The sequence below is a fragment of the Schistocerca americana genome, chromosome 10, assembly GCF_021461395.2.
Source record: "Schistocerca americana isolate TAMUIC-IGC-003095 chromosome 10, iqSchAmer2.1, whole genome shotgun sequence".
NCBI classification, from domain to species: Eukaryota; Metazoa; Arthropoda; class Insecta; order Orthoptera; family Acrididae; genus Schistocerca; species Schistocerca americana.
The window spans coordinates 122589825-122601996 of NC_060128.1; the positions used below are offsets into that span (position 1 = coordinate 122589825).

Here is a 12172-nt window from a genome sequence, read left to right on the forward strand (position 1 = left end):
TTGAAATCGATATAATATCTAGTGTGAATATCTTTGGACTTATTGATATCTTTGATGCTGACTTGTGTCTTATGGGGCGGAAGCGTGCAGAGTACTCAAGTTTTTGTGTTGAATATGAACAGTCTTGACTTTGTGCTGGAAATGAAAAGTGAGTCTGAGTTGTGGACAATGAAAAATGTTGTGAGTTTTATTAAGAGCAGTAACGGCTGCGAAATTGTATGATGAAGTAATGTTTTGAACATGCGAAAGTGTAAAAAGTTTAATAAAAGTGAATTTTTGTGAAAAGTGAGTGTCAAGAATTATTTTCAAGTGACCATTGTTTAAAAAAGTATGAAGCACATTGCAATGAAAAACATAAATCATCAAATTAATCCTGGAAGATTGTCTTCGTAAGTTCTTCAAGTCGGCGGAATTAACATCCGAGTGTCTTTCGCACCAACAGCGACAGTCATGCTATCTAGACAACATTTTTAATTACGAGCCAAAGCCAGAGCGAGATCGTCGTTGGATTGCAAATACAAGATAGGTGATATTATTGTTAATTTTCTTCGGTGACTGTAATCAATTGATGTAGCAATACCTGCCACATTAAAGACCTTTTAGTTGCGCAATAAAAAGGTCATACTTTGAGTGCGCAACGTGATAATTTTTGAACTAATTAACTGTTAGTGGAGGTACTGATATAACCTCTTCGTGGGGGCGTTAAACAACAGTCTATCACAGCACCGTACTGCGAATGGAGTTAGTTGTAAAGAAGTTCCTGATGCTGAAGTTTTACTACAGGAACAGGGGAAATGTGGGAAGCGATAAAACGTTTTTCCTTTAATGATTTTGTGGGGGAGGTGGGTTCTGAATAAGTGTAAAGTCCATTGGAAGCCGCCAAGTGCTCTGATTCTCGGAATTCGGTAGTTTCGGTACACTACATCAATGTGTGGGCAGGGATTCTTGGCGACCACACTCTTCCATTGGTTATTACTCGACAATGCTTCGACAGAGAAAGGTACCTGGACATCCTACGGGCCGGCCGGTGTGGCCGAGAGGTTCTACTCGCTTCAGTCTGGAACTGCGCGACCGCTACGGTCGCAGGTTCGAATCCTGCCTCGGGCATGGGTGTGTGTGTGTGATGTCCTTTGGTTAGTTAGGTTTAAGTAGTTCGAAGTTCTAGGGGACTGATGACCTCAGATGGTAAGTCTCATAGTGCTCAGAGCCATCCTCCGGAATACTCTCACCGGGCAACTTGGGAATGTGCCTTTGGCCGTATGGTATGTTATGTGGCTTCTACATGATGAAGCATCACCCTTCTTCCGCCTTACAGTTTGCCGACACTTCAACTCTGGATGAGATACGGAACCCCTGTCGCATGGCCTACTAGATCACCGAACTGAAACTTCTTGTATTTTTACCTCTGGGGACATCTGAGAAGTGCTGCGTATGTTGAATCAGTTTCTGATGTGCAGACCCTTCAACAGCGTGTTCACGACGCCTGTGACGGTGTTCGGAGAGGGGACGGAACGTGCGAAAGGCTACAGCAGTGCATGGCGTGACGTCTGAACACTTGCTCCGACGGAAGCCACTCCGAACATATGTTGTGGTGTGGATGCGATGCAGCTCCGTACTGTGGTGTTCCGGGACGACTTTTTTTGTCATTGCACGCACACCGTCCATTTTGTGGCACTTGTTCGCAGGACATTTTTTCCTCCAATTCCAGTGAGCAGTCCGTCCTTGCAGTGTGTCGGTTTTATTAATGAAACTTCCTGGGAGATTAAAACTGTGTGCCCGACCGAGACTCGAACTCCGGGTTCGCAGGAGAGCTTCTGTAAAGTTTGGAAGGTTGGAGACGAGATACTGGCAGAAGTAAAGCTGTGAGGACCGGGCGTGAGTCGTGCTTGGGTAGCTCAGATGGTAGAGCACTTGCCCGCGAAAGGCAAAAGTCCGGAGTTCGAGTCTCGGTCGGGCACACAGTTTTAATCTGCCAGGAAGTTTCATATCAGCGCACACTCCGTTGCAGAGTGAAAATCTCATTCTGGTTTTATTAATGCTCACCTCGGATGGATCTCCTCTCCATTGTCCATAATCACTCGGTGTTTCCAAACTTACGGAGGGTAGTGTATGTCATGTAAAAGACATTCGAAACAGAAAATTCTAAAAGATTTGGAAAAACCGTTTTTCCACTGAATAAAATTGCTCACCACCCGGACATGTACACAGTCTCTCACTTTAAAATTTGCCTTACTGTATTAAACCATTAGTGCAAGACTACCGCCTCTTAATGAGTAGGTTATGAGGCATTTTAACACTCCCTTAAGTCAACAGACTTAATATTGCAGTGGAGTTTTCTCCCACGGGTTGCTGCTGTTGAGTAGATGAAACATGTTGTGTTGCGAGGACAGACGGGATCGCGCAGTACATCACGGTGCGCGTGGGGACGTCGACGCTCAACAGTGGCGGCGACGTGTACCAAGCGGACGCCATCTACATCCACCAGAACTACAAGATGTTCAGCGAGGACTACGACGTGTCGCTGCTGCCGCTGACGAGCGAGATCGCGCTGGAGGAGGGCCGCGTCGAGGTGATCCCGCTGCCCGGCAACGAGACGCTGCCGCCGGAGCTGGGGGCCGTCCTCAACGTGACCGGCTGGAGCACTGAGAACGGCACCTCTGCCGACACCCTGCAGGTACGTCTCGCCAGCCTGCCCACCGTCACCAACATCAAACAAGAATGAGATTTTCACTCTGCAGCGGAGTGTGCGCTGATATGAAACTTCCTGGCCGATTAAAACTGTGTGCCCGACCGAGACTCGAACTCGGGATCTTTGCCTTTCGCGGGCAAGCGCTCTACCATCTGAGCTACCGAAGCACGACTCACAGCTTTACTTCTGCCAGTATCTCGTCTCCTACCTTCCAAACTTTACAGAAGCTCTCCTGCGAACCTAGCAGAACTAGTACTCCTGAAAGAAAGAATACAGCGGAGACATGGCTTAGCCACAGCCTGGGGGATGTTTCCAGAATGAGATTTTCACTCTGCCCGCGAAAGGCAAAAGTCCCGAGTTCGAGTCTCGGTCGGGCACACAGTTTTAATCTGCCAGGAAGTTTCAACATTAAACAATTTTGATTCCGTAACGAACTGTTGTGTATAACGAAGGAGAGGCACACAGCCATTAGTCAGAATCCCATCAGATTTTATTACTCTTGCAAATCTAGATTTCGGCTATAAATAGCCATCTTCAGTGTATCACAGTTACAATTCATCAGACTCGCGGCAGTACATGTCGTCACATGCTCTTATTGGTTTTATGTCTGCCTGGAGTGGCAAACATGAGTTGGAATTGGTAGCAGGGCGTGGCCGGGGTGTGACGCAAGATGTGATGGCCGAGAAAAGATTAGTCTCAAAGTGAGGCGCCACCGATCAGGAAGATTACTTATCTTTATTCTTCACATTGAAGCAGGGACCGTCTATTGCTCTCATAGCAAGTAGCTACGTAATTAAGTTCACAATACAATTCACGAATCCACAGTGCAATCCAAAACGTAACTAAGTTCTAAGCCCTAGGTTGTCATACAAAATCTGTACAATAACACTTCGACGTTAACACAGCTAGCGAGCAAGAGCGAGTGGGCATGGCGTCAGTGTTTTTTTTCCTTTATTTTTATTTTAAACACCTGTACATCAACCGGGCTGGCAGCAGCATCCTACGCTGCTCTTCAGCCTCAGTATTGACAGTGAAAAAATATGAAGAAGACACATAGACTGAACAAAATGGTGGGCAAAAACAGTAGACACAGAATACAAAAAACACGAAGCCGTTCACACTCGACGAGAAACACACCAAAAAACTGTCGGCACGGCGCACAAACACTGGCGACTTCGACGGCACAGGTGAACACTAAACACAAACACGATGGCACACACACGAGAAACTGATGGCGATGATCTCCGGCGCGCGAATGTCCACTTAGCGCGTGCGAGTCCGGGGACCTGCCAAGAGGGGAAGAAGGGGGAGGGGGAGGGAGAGGGGGAGCAAAAACGCCAATGGCAGAGGAGATGGTTGGAGGAGTGGAGGAATGGGTGTAGGGGAAACCCGGGGGAGGAGTGGTCGAGAAAAAGGGAGGAGGGAGGGAAGGGGGAGAGAAGGGAGAGAGGGTGCCCATAGCAACACGGAGAGGGAGGGAGGACCAAAGTTGGTAGGAGGGGTAGATGGAGGGGAGGAGGGCATCATCAGGGAGGGGGAGCTGGCGGAAGCCACCTTGGGAGAGGGTGTGGAGAGTGGAGAGATCGAGAGCAGGTGGGACGTGGAAATACAGGCGCGGCAGCGGACAGGGGCGGGAGAGGATGGCAGAGACCAGCGGGTGAGGAGGATCGAGTTTACGGGAGGTGTAGAGGATCCGTATCCGTTCGAGGAAAAGGAGGAGGAGGGGGAGGGGAATAAAGTCGTACAGGATCCGCGTGGGGGCGGGGAGACGGATGCGATAGGCGAGGCGAAGAGCATGGCGTTCCAGGATCTGAAGGGATTTGTAAAAGGTAGGGGGAGCGGAGATCCTGGCGTCAGGTCTGTGGTCCCGTTATATCTTGTGGCCACAGAGGGAGCTGCAGGCAAGAACTATTAAATGGCGCGACGTCTTCAGGCGGAGGTAACACTATGAACCTCCGGCGGCCGCGACGAAAAGCTAAGGCCGACCAACGCGCATGTGCGGCCGGGCTGAGCGATGGCAGGGAGCGCGTGTTTCGGTTAGGTCCGCGGACATGGCAACTGGTGTATAAGGCAGAAGGAAAGTGAGAGCATATGGTGACGTGTACTGCCGCGAGTCTGTTGAACTGTAGCTCAAATACTGTACAGGATGCATCAAAAAGAATCGTCCGATTTAGCACGTCTGTATTTATGAAACTAATAAACACGTACAATGAATTTTATTCTTTGATGAACGGCAAACTAATAAAGTTTTTTTTCATACCTTTTCGTAAGTGTTCAATATGCCCCCCTTGAGAGGCACGGCATATGTCACTGCGGTATTCAAATTATTTCTACACTGCAGCGAGCATGTCTTGAATTATAGCTTCAACAGCTGCTGTTATGCGATGTCGCAATTCCTTCGTTGTTGTTGGTAATCGAGGCACATAAACAGTCTTTTATGAACCCCACAAGAAATAACCACATACAGTCAGGTTCGGTGTCCTTGCAGGACAGTAATGTAAGCTGAATCATTTGGTCCAGTGCAACAGATCCGTCGTTCAGTAATCCTTCGATTTAAAAATTCCCGCACTTCCAGACGCCAGTGTGACGGTGGACCAACCTGTTGGTAAACCAAGTCGTTTTGAATCAGTCTCCAACCGTGGGAAAATAATGTTGTCAAGCATATCGAGGTATGAGCTTCCTGTACCAATGTTCTTGGCAATGAAAAATGGACCGTACACCTTTTCCGTGAAATAGCACAAAACACATTAAATTTTGGAGTGTCCATCTCATGTTGTACAACTTCGTGTGGTTGTTCCGACCCCATATTGTCACATTATGACGGTTCACCTTTCCATTTAAGTGGATTGTTGCCTCGTCACTAAACGCTAAGCGTGGAAGAAAACTGTCATCCTCCATATTGCCAAGAACGAAATTACAGAACTGCACACGTTGTTGTTTGTCACCTTCACGAAGAGCTTGCAGAAGCTGAATTTTGTAGGGTCTCGTGTCTAAGCATCGACGCAACACACAGACGGACGTCGGGAGCCTATTGAGATGTCGAGCTGCACGGCGAGCGGATTTCTGTGGACTCCTTGTGAAAATATGATGGATGCGTTCGGCGTCTGTGTCAGACACTCGTGGACGGCCCGGCGATTTAACCTGTTTCTCGGCATTGCTCACGCCAACGTCTAAGGCTCTGTGCTACAGAAGGATCCACACCATAACTCTCTCCGCCCGAGCAGGCCGTGAAGGCCCAACGGTACCGACCGGCCGCCGTGTCATCCTCAGCCCACAGGCGTCACTGGATGCGGACATGGAGGGGCATGTGGTCAGCACACCGCTCTCCCGGCCGTATGTCAGTTTGCGACACCGGAGCCGCTACTTCTCAATCAAGGGGCTCTTCAATTTGCCTCACAAGGGCTGAGTGCACCCCGCTTGCCAGCAACGCTCGGCATACCGGATGGTCACCCATCCAAGTGCTAGCCCAGCCCGACAGCGATTAACTTCGGTGATCTGACGGGAACCGGCATTACCACTGCGGCAAGGCCGCTGGCATCCACACCATACCTAGTGAGAAAGTCACGTTGAACCGTCATTACTGACCCGCACTGTGCAAAACGTAGAACACAAAACGCTTCCTGTTGTCCCGATACCATTTTTACTAGAACTGAATTGGGCGCACACCTCGTGAGTTTGTTCTTTACAACAGTACGCTGTTCACGCACATATCTCAAATAACATAATAATTAAACTTTTTTTTCAAATCGGATGATTGTTTTTGATACGGCCTGTACACTGAAGATGGCTATTTGCAGCCGAAATCTAGATCTGGAAGAGTAATAAAAACTAACGGGATTGCGACTGATGGCTGAGCGCCTCCTCTTCCGTCACTGACGTAATTTAAAATCTATGGCGCTATGCCCAGTCATCTTGACCATTCCATATAACTTTTTGCCCAGAAGCAAAAGTTGTTTAGCCGACAGGGGGACATTAAACATCGTGTATTACTTTTCTTGCACCTTATTTCTTTACGAGGCTATTAGGTTGGTGCATAAGTTCGTAGTATATACAACAGATACAAATAACGCAGACTTTACTCGTCAGTAACACACACGTATTCTCCTTCACTATTTTACAACACTGTGCTAGCGCTTGGGTATCTTTTCGATTCAGGGACTGCAGGAAACACGTGGCTTTCAGCTGAAGAACTCGTCCAGCCTTGTTCGGAGCACATTTTCGTCCGGTAAGGAACTTCCTTGAAGGTTGTTCGATAGACAGCGGAAAAGGTAGAAATCTGAGGGCGCAAGGTCAGGCGAGCAAGCTGGGTCGGGACTGGTTTTCCAACCTAACTGCTTTATAGTGTCTTTCGTTAGTCTTGCAGAATGAGGGCGGGCGTTATTGTGGAGTAGCATCGCTCCACACAGTCTTCTAAGCCGTTGTTCTTGGACTGCATCTGCAAGACGTGTCAGTTGTTGACAATAAATGTTAGCAGTGATGTATACACCTCGGGGAAGGAATTCGTAGTACACCACACCGTCGTTGTTCCACCATATGCAAAACATTATCTTTCGTGGATGTGCTCGCGTATTTGTAACAGGGAGTTGTTGCTTTGTTTGGGCTCAATCGTTCCTTTCTTTTTTTTACGTCAGCATAAAGGCGCCATTTCTTGTCACCAGTAACGGTACAGGATACGAATGGTCGGTGTTGTTCACGAGCCAATTGACAACGGCCAAGCAGAGACGCAGATATGGCCACCCGTTGATTTTTGTGATTTTGGCTTAGAGCAGGCGGTATCCATAAACTAAATTTTTGAGCCATCCCCATTTCATGCAATTTCGCACGATGGTGGAATGAATACAGTTTATCACATTTGCTAGTTCTTCGGTAAACTGAAGTTCCGTGCCGCAGCGGCCGAGAGGTACTAGGCGCTTCAGTCTGGAACCACGCGACCGCTACAGTCGCAGGTTGGAATCCTGCCTCGGGCATGGATGTGTGTGATGTCCTTAGGTCAGTTAGGTTTAAGTAGTTCTAAGTTCTAGGGGACTGATGACCTCAGATGTTAAGTCCCGTAGTGCTCAGAGCTATCTGAACCATTTTTTGAAACTGGAGTGGATCATTGTGGAATAATGCATTTAAATAATCTACCTCAAACCCCGAACATCTTCCTGAACTCGAAAAGTCTCTAATGTCAAAACGACCTTCCTTAAAACGAGAAGACCATTTTCTTGCCGTTCTCTGTCCAGTGGCATTATCCGCATACACAGCACAAATGTTTCTGGCTGCCTCTACTGCTGTCCGCACCCAGCACCAGATGGCAACACTTATCCCTAAGCTTTTACATTTGAGGGTTATCCCGTTTTCCAGCGCATATCTTCAATTGTGTTTGAGTTCATAGACGGCGGACAGCAGCGGAGGTAGCCAGCAACATTTGGGCTGTGTATGCGGATAATGCCACTGGACAGAGCACGGCAAGAAAATGGTTTTCTCGAATGAGATTTTCACTCTGCAGCGGAGTGTGCGCTGATATGAAACTTCTTGGCAGATTAAAACTGTGTGCCGGATCGAGACTCGAACTCGGGACCATTGCCTTTCGCGGGCAAGTGCTCTACCATCTGAGCTACCGAAGTACGACTCACGCCCCGTCGTCACAGCTTTACTTCCGTCAGTACCTCGCCTCCTGCCTTCCAAACTTTACAGAAGCTCTCCTGCGAACGTTGCAGGACTAGCGCTCCTGAAAGAAAGGATATTGCGGAGACATGGCATAGCCACAGCCTGGGGGATGTTTCCAGAATGAGATTTTCACTCTGCAGCGGAGTGTACGCTGATATGAAACTTCCTGGCAGATTAAAACTGTGTGCCGGACCGAGACTCGAACTCGGGACCTTTGCCTTTCGCGGGCAAGTGCTCTACAATCTTTTCTCGTTTTAAGCAGAGCCGTCTTGACATAAGACACTCCCCACGTCCAAGAAGATATTTGTGTTTGATGTAGATCATTTAAATGCATTTATCCACAATGATCTACTTCCGTGTACTAGAGAACTTGCAAATGTGATAAACTGTGATCATTCCAGTGTCCTCCGCCACACACCGTTGGGTGGCTTGCGGAGTATAAATGTAGATGTAGATGTAGATGTCGTGTTACATTTGCATGAAATGGGGAAGGTTCAAAAATAGGGTGTACGGGTGCCGCAGGCTCTAAACCAAAATCACACAAATCAGCGGGTGGTCATAGGTGCGTCTCTGTTTCACTGTTGTTTGAGTTTACGTATTGTCATTTTCTCATTTGGAGGTAGCGAGTGGAGGAACCAACACTAGAAAACGAAGTCTCAAGTGGAGAAATCGGAACATTTCCGACGTATAATATTGTCCGGCGGAAGTGCCCCGATTTCTCCACCTGGTACTTCGTTTTCCAATACCAGTGCCAGGTGGAAAAATCGGATCATTTCCGACGTACTGTATTATACGTCGGAAATGTTCTGATTTCTCCACTTGAGACTTCGTTTTCTAGTATTGGTAGCTCCACTCGCTACCTCCAAATGACAAAATGACAATACGTAAACTCAACTAGCTACAGTGAATTATAGATAAAAGTGACAATCGATAAAGAAACCTCTAGCAACCGGAATACCAACATTCAAAACAAAAACGGTACGCCGGCCGCTGTGGCCGTGCGGTTCTAGGCGCTTCAGTCTGGAACCGCGTGACCGCTACGGTCGCAGGTTCGAATCCTGCCTCGGGTATGGATGTGTGTGACGTTTAAGTAGTTCTAAGTTCTAGGGGACTGATGACCACAAATGTTAAGTCCCATAGTGCTCAGAGCCATTTGAACCAAAAACGGTACGAATTTATGCACCAGCCTAATATTAACAGCCGTACATCTTTTAAATTGCATTCTATATTTTGTACTTGGCAGTCCATTTTCTCTCCTCAAGATCCGTTCAAAAACGTATCAGAGCGTATCACTCACGCAAAAATGACGTTAAAAAGAAACAAAACACAATACTGACCTTGACTCTCCCGTACTGGTATCTCCATCACCTAACACCTAAAGCCCACGTATCAGTTCCTTCCGGTCCTTTTCCTTTAACATCCTCTCCAGTATTTCACACATCAAAATGCGTATCCACAGCCACCAGGGGCCACCATCACATCATCCTCATAATGAAAAGATAGTGTAAATCGCATCATATACTGTCATAAAAAATCGTAAGTCACTTCATCCTCTAGAATTTCTAATTTTTTGTATTGCATTTTAAAATTGTATGGCCTGGTGCATCAACGTGATAACTCACACATGTTATTTTTGAAATATTTAATAAAATGCAACCTTTTATTATTTTAAAGGTTATTATTGAATATTTTTGTATTTACCGTTTCAAAGTTAATAATATAAACTAATTATTCACAAATTTTTGACAATATACCTTACTATTTTATCCACGAAAAAATAAGAATTAGAAAGTGCAGCAAACAGAATTTAATTATTTCACGGCATGAACCTGGTAAACTACAATACTTTTTTACTCCTTATCTTTGTCATCCCATGAATTTTCTGACTCACATTCAGTATGAGAGTACTGTCGTTGTTGCTGCTGCTCTTGCATTTGTTGCCCTGTCGCTTACCTATCCTGTAGTTTGCATGATGTAGGCACTTTGATCCTCAGTCCAGTATAACTTCTCGGTGTTCTTCAGGTGTAAATTGGCACAGTTTCATGAGGTCCTTCAGTTTAGTTTGATTGGTAAGCGGTATTAGTGGAGAGGTGTTAGGCATGTTGTATCTTGTCTTTCTTTGCAATGTTTACTTATTTGTATTTTTCCAGTTGTGGACTGTGTGATTAGGCAATGCAGTATCTTCCTGGTAAGTGTTGGGTAATCATGATGTGTCTAGCCGTTTGTGTTCTCACAAAGTTGTTATCAGCGTCTTCCTTCCTAAATATTAAGTATTTCTTCAAATTTTCAGCTGATGCATTGTCTTCCTGGACCATTTGTTTCACTTGAAAAGGCTGTTTCTCCTTGCATGTTTCTACCAATTTGTACCAACCTATGGTGTATATACAACAAGGAGTCTCTTTTTCATATTTTCTGTAACACCTAAGTCATATTTTCTATAACACTTACCCAGATATAGGAAATTTGTCTTCCACTGTATGGAATAATTTTCAAACACCTTTTTGTTTTGGCCTTCATTCAGTCTGACCAAGCTATCAAGTGTTTGGCATCTGTTGACCCTTCTACTTGTTTTATCTATGCACATAAACATGACAGTACTTCTTATAATCCCCGACCACCAACATCCTCTGACTACATGTGCATGTGAGATTCTGCTTTAGAGCCATGCATTCCAAGATTTTGTGTCCACAACTGCCTGGAACAAAATGTGACACTGGTATGTATGTGTGGAGTTGCTTTGCTGCATATCAAATACTATTGTGAAAGTGTTTCACTTCCAGCAGCATTCTCAAAAATTATTTTTATCTGTGTTTGGGCTTTTTCAGCTTTCCGAAGGTGCAGCTCTTTGTCTCTTAGGATGATCCTTTTCTCTGTTTCTGCTATAGTACTTCTTACAATCATTTCTACAACATCACACTGCTTACATGTGTTCAGACTGCGTTCGCTAAAATGTAAATTAAACTCTGTTCTGAAAATATAAGTGAAGAAGGTGAATGTTATTGATTCTTGTGTGTTGCCAATACAACTCTCCATATATGTCACATAGCTTTCTTTCAGAGACTTTTGGAGACAGGTATTTCCTATTAGCATTTTGTCCCCTTGTGTAATGACTCCCGTATATGGTTATTTTGTCAATGAAATCTCGAATAATAGTCTCCGTTCTTCAGATAACTTGTGTGGTCTTGATTGGTGTTTTCCCTTCTTGTCTTCTGTCGGTATTGCATTTATTTTCTTCATATCGGTGGTTAATAGATTTTTGCTATTTTAATTCCAAGAACAGCGGCTGAGTGCTTGTTCACAAATCATAATGTTTTCTGAACTTAACAGGTAGGCTGCGTTGTAGGCTGATAGCCCTGGTTTTTTTCTTTTTTTTTTTGTGGACTAGCTGCATAACGCCTCTTTGGTGCCACAAGAGTAACGCATTTAGAGAGAAATAATCTCTGACCAGTGGCATCGGGAAGGTTGTAATATGAGGTCGGATATTGGACCTCAAGTGTTCTTGAAGGTTCTGGAAGCATTTCTTCGAGCAGTTACGTGGTTTACCTCTTTTAATTTCCACAACATGTCTTCTTTTGTGGTCGATGTACTTCTCTCCTTCTGTATGATTCGTCGCTTTGATTGTTCCTGTGCCAGGATGATTCATCACGCTTTGGCTTTCTTCCTCTTTCTTTTGATGTTGTCTCACCTCAAATTAATATGCAAAATAGAATGTTAGCAACTTTGATACTTACATTTCACTAATTTATTCTCTTTGCTGCTAGTGATGATACGTACACACGTTCCGTTACGTTAATTGAATCAGTCGATTTCACAATAAATAAATTCATATGT

The 12172-nt window shown here is 45.5% G+C and overlaps 1 protein-coding gene and 1 pseudogene across 1 annotated transcript in view; one reads left to right on the plus strand and one right to left on the minus strand.

The window, feature by feature from the left end:
• The window catches only part of LOC124552291 (trypsin alpha-like), a 37622-nt gene that overhangs the window by 21660 nt on the left and 3790 nt on the right, over positions 1–12172 (plus strand). Inside the window, exon 3 of the mRNA XM_047126568.1 lies at positions 2391–2674. Within this exon, the coding sequence (XP_046982524.1) occupies positions 2391–2674 (284 nt within the window). The remainder of the gene's footprint in view (positions 1–2390; positions 2675–12172) is intronic.
• Positions 6108–6225, minus strand: LOC124552881 (annotated as a pseudogene).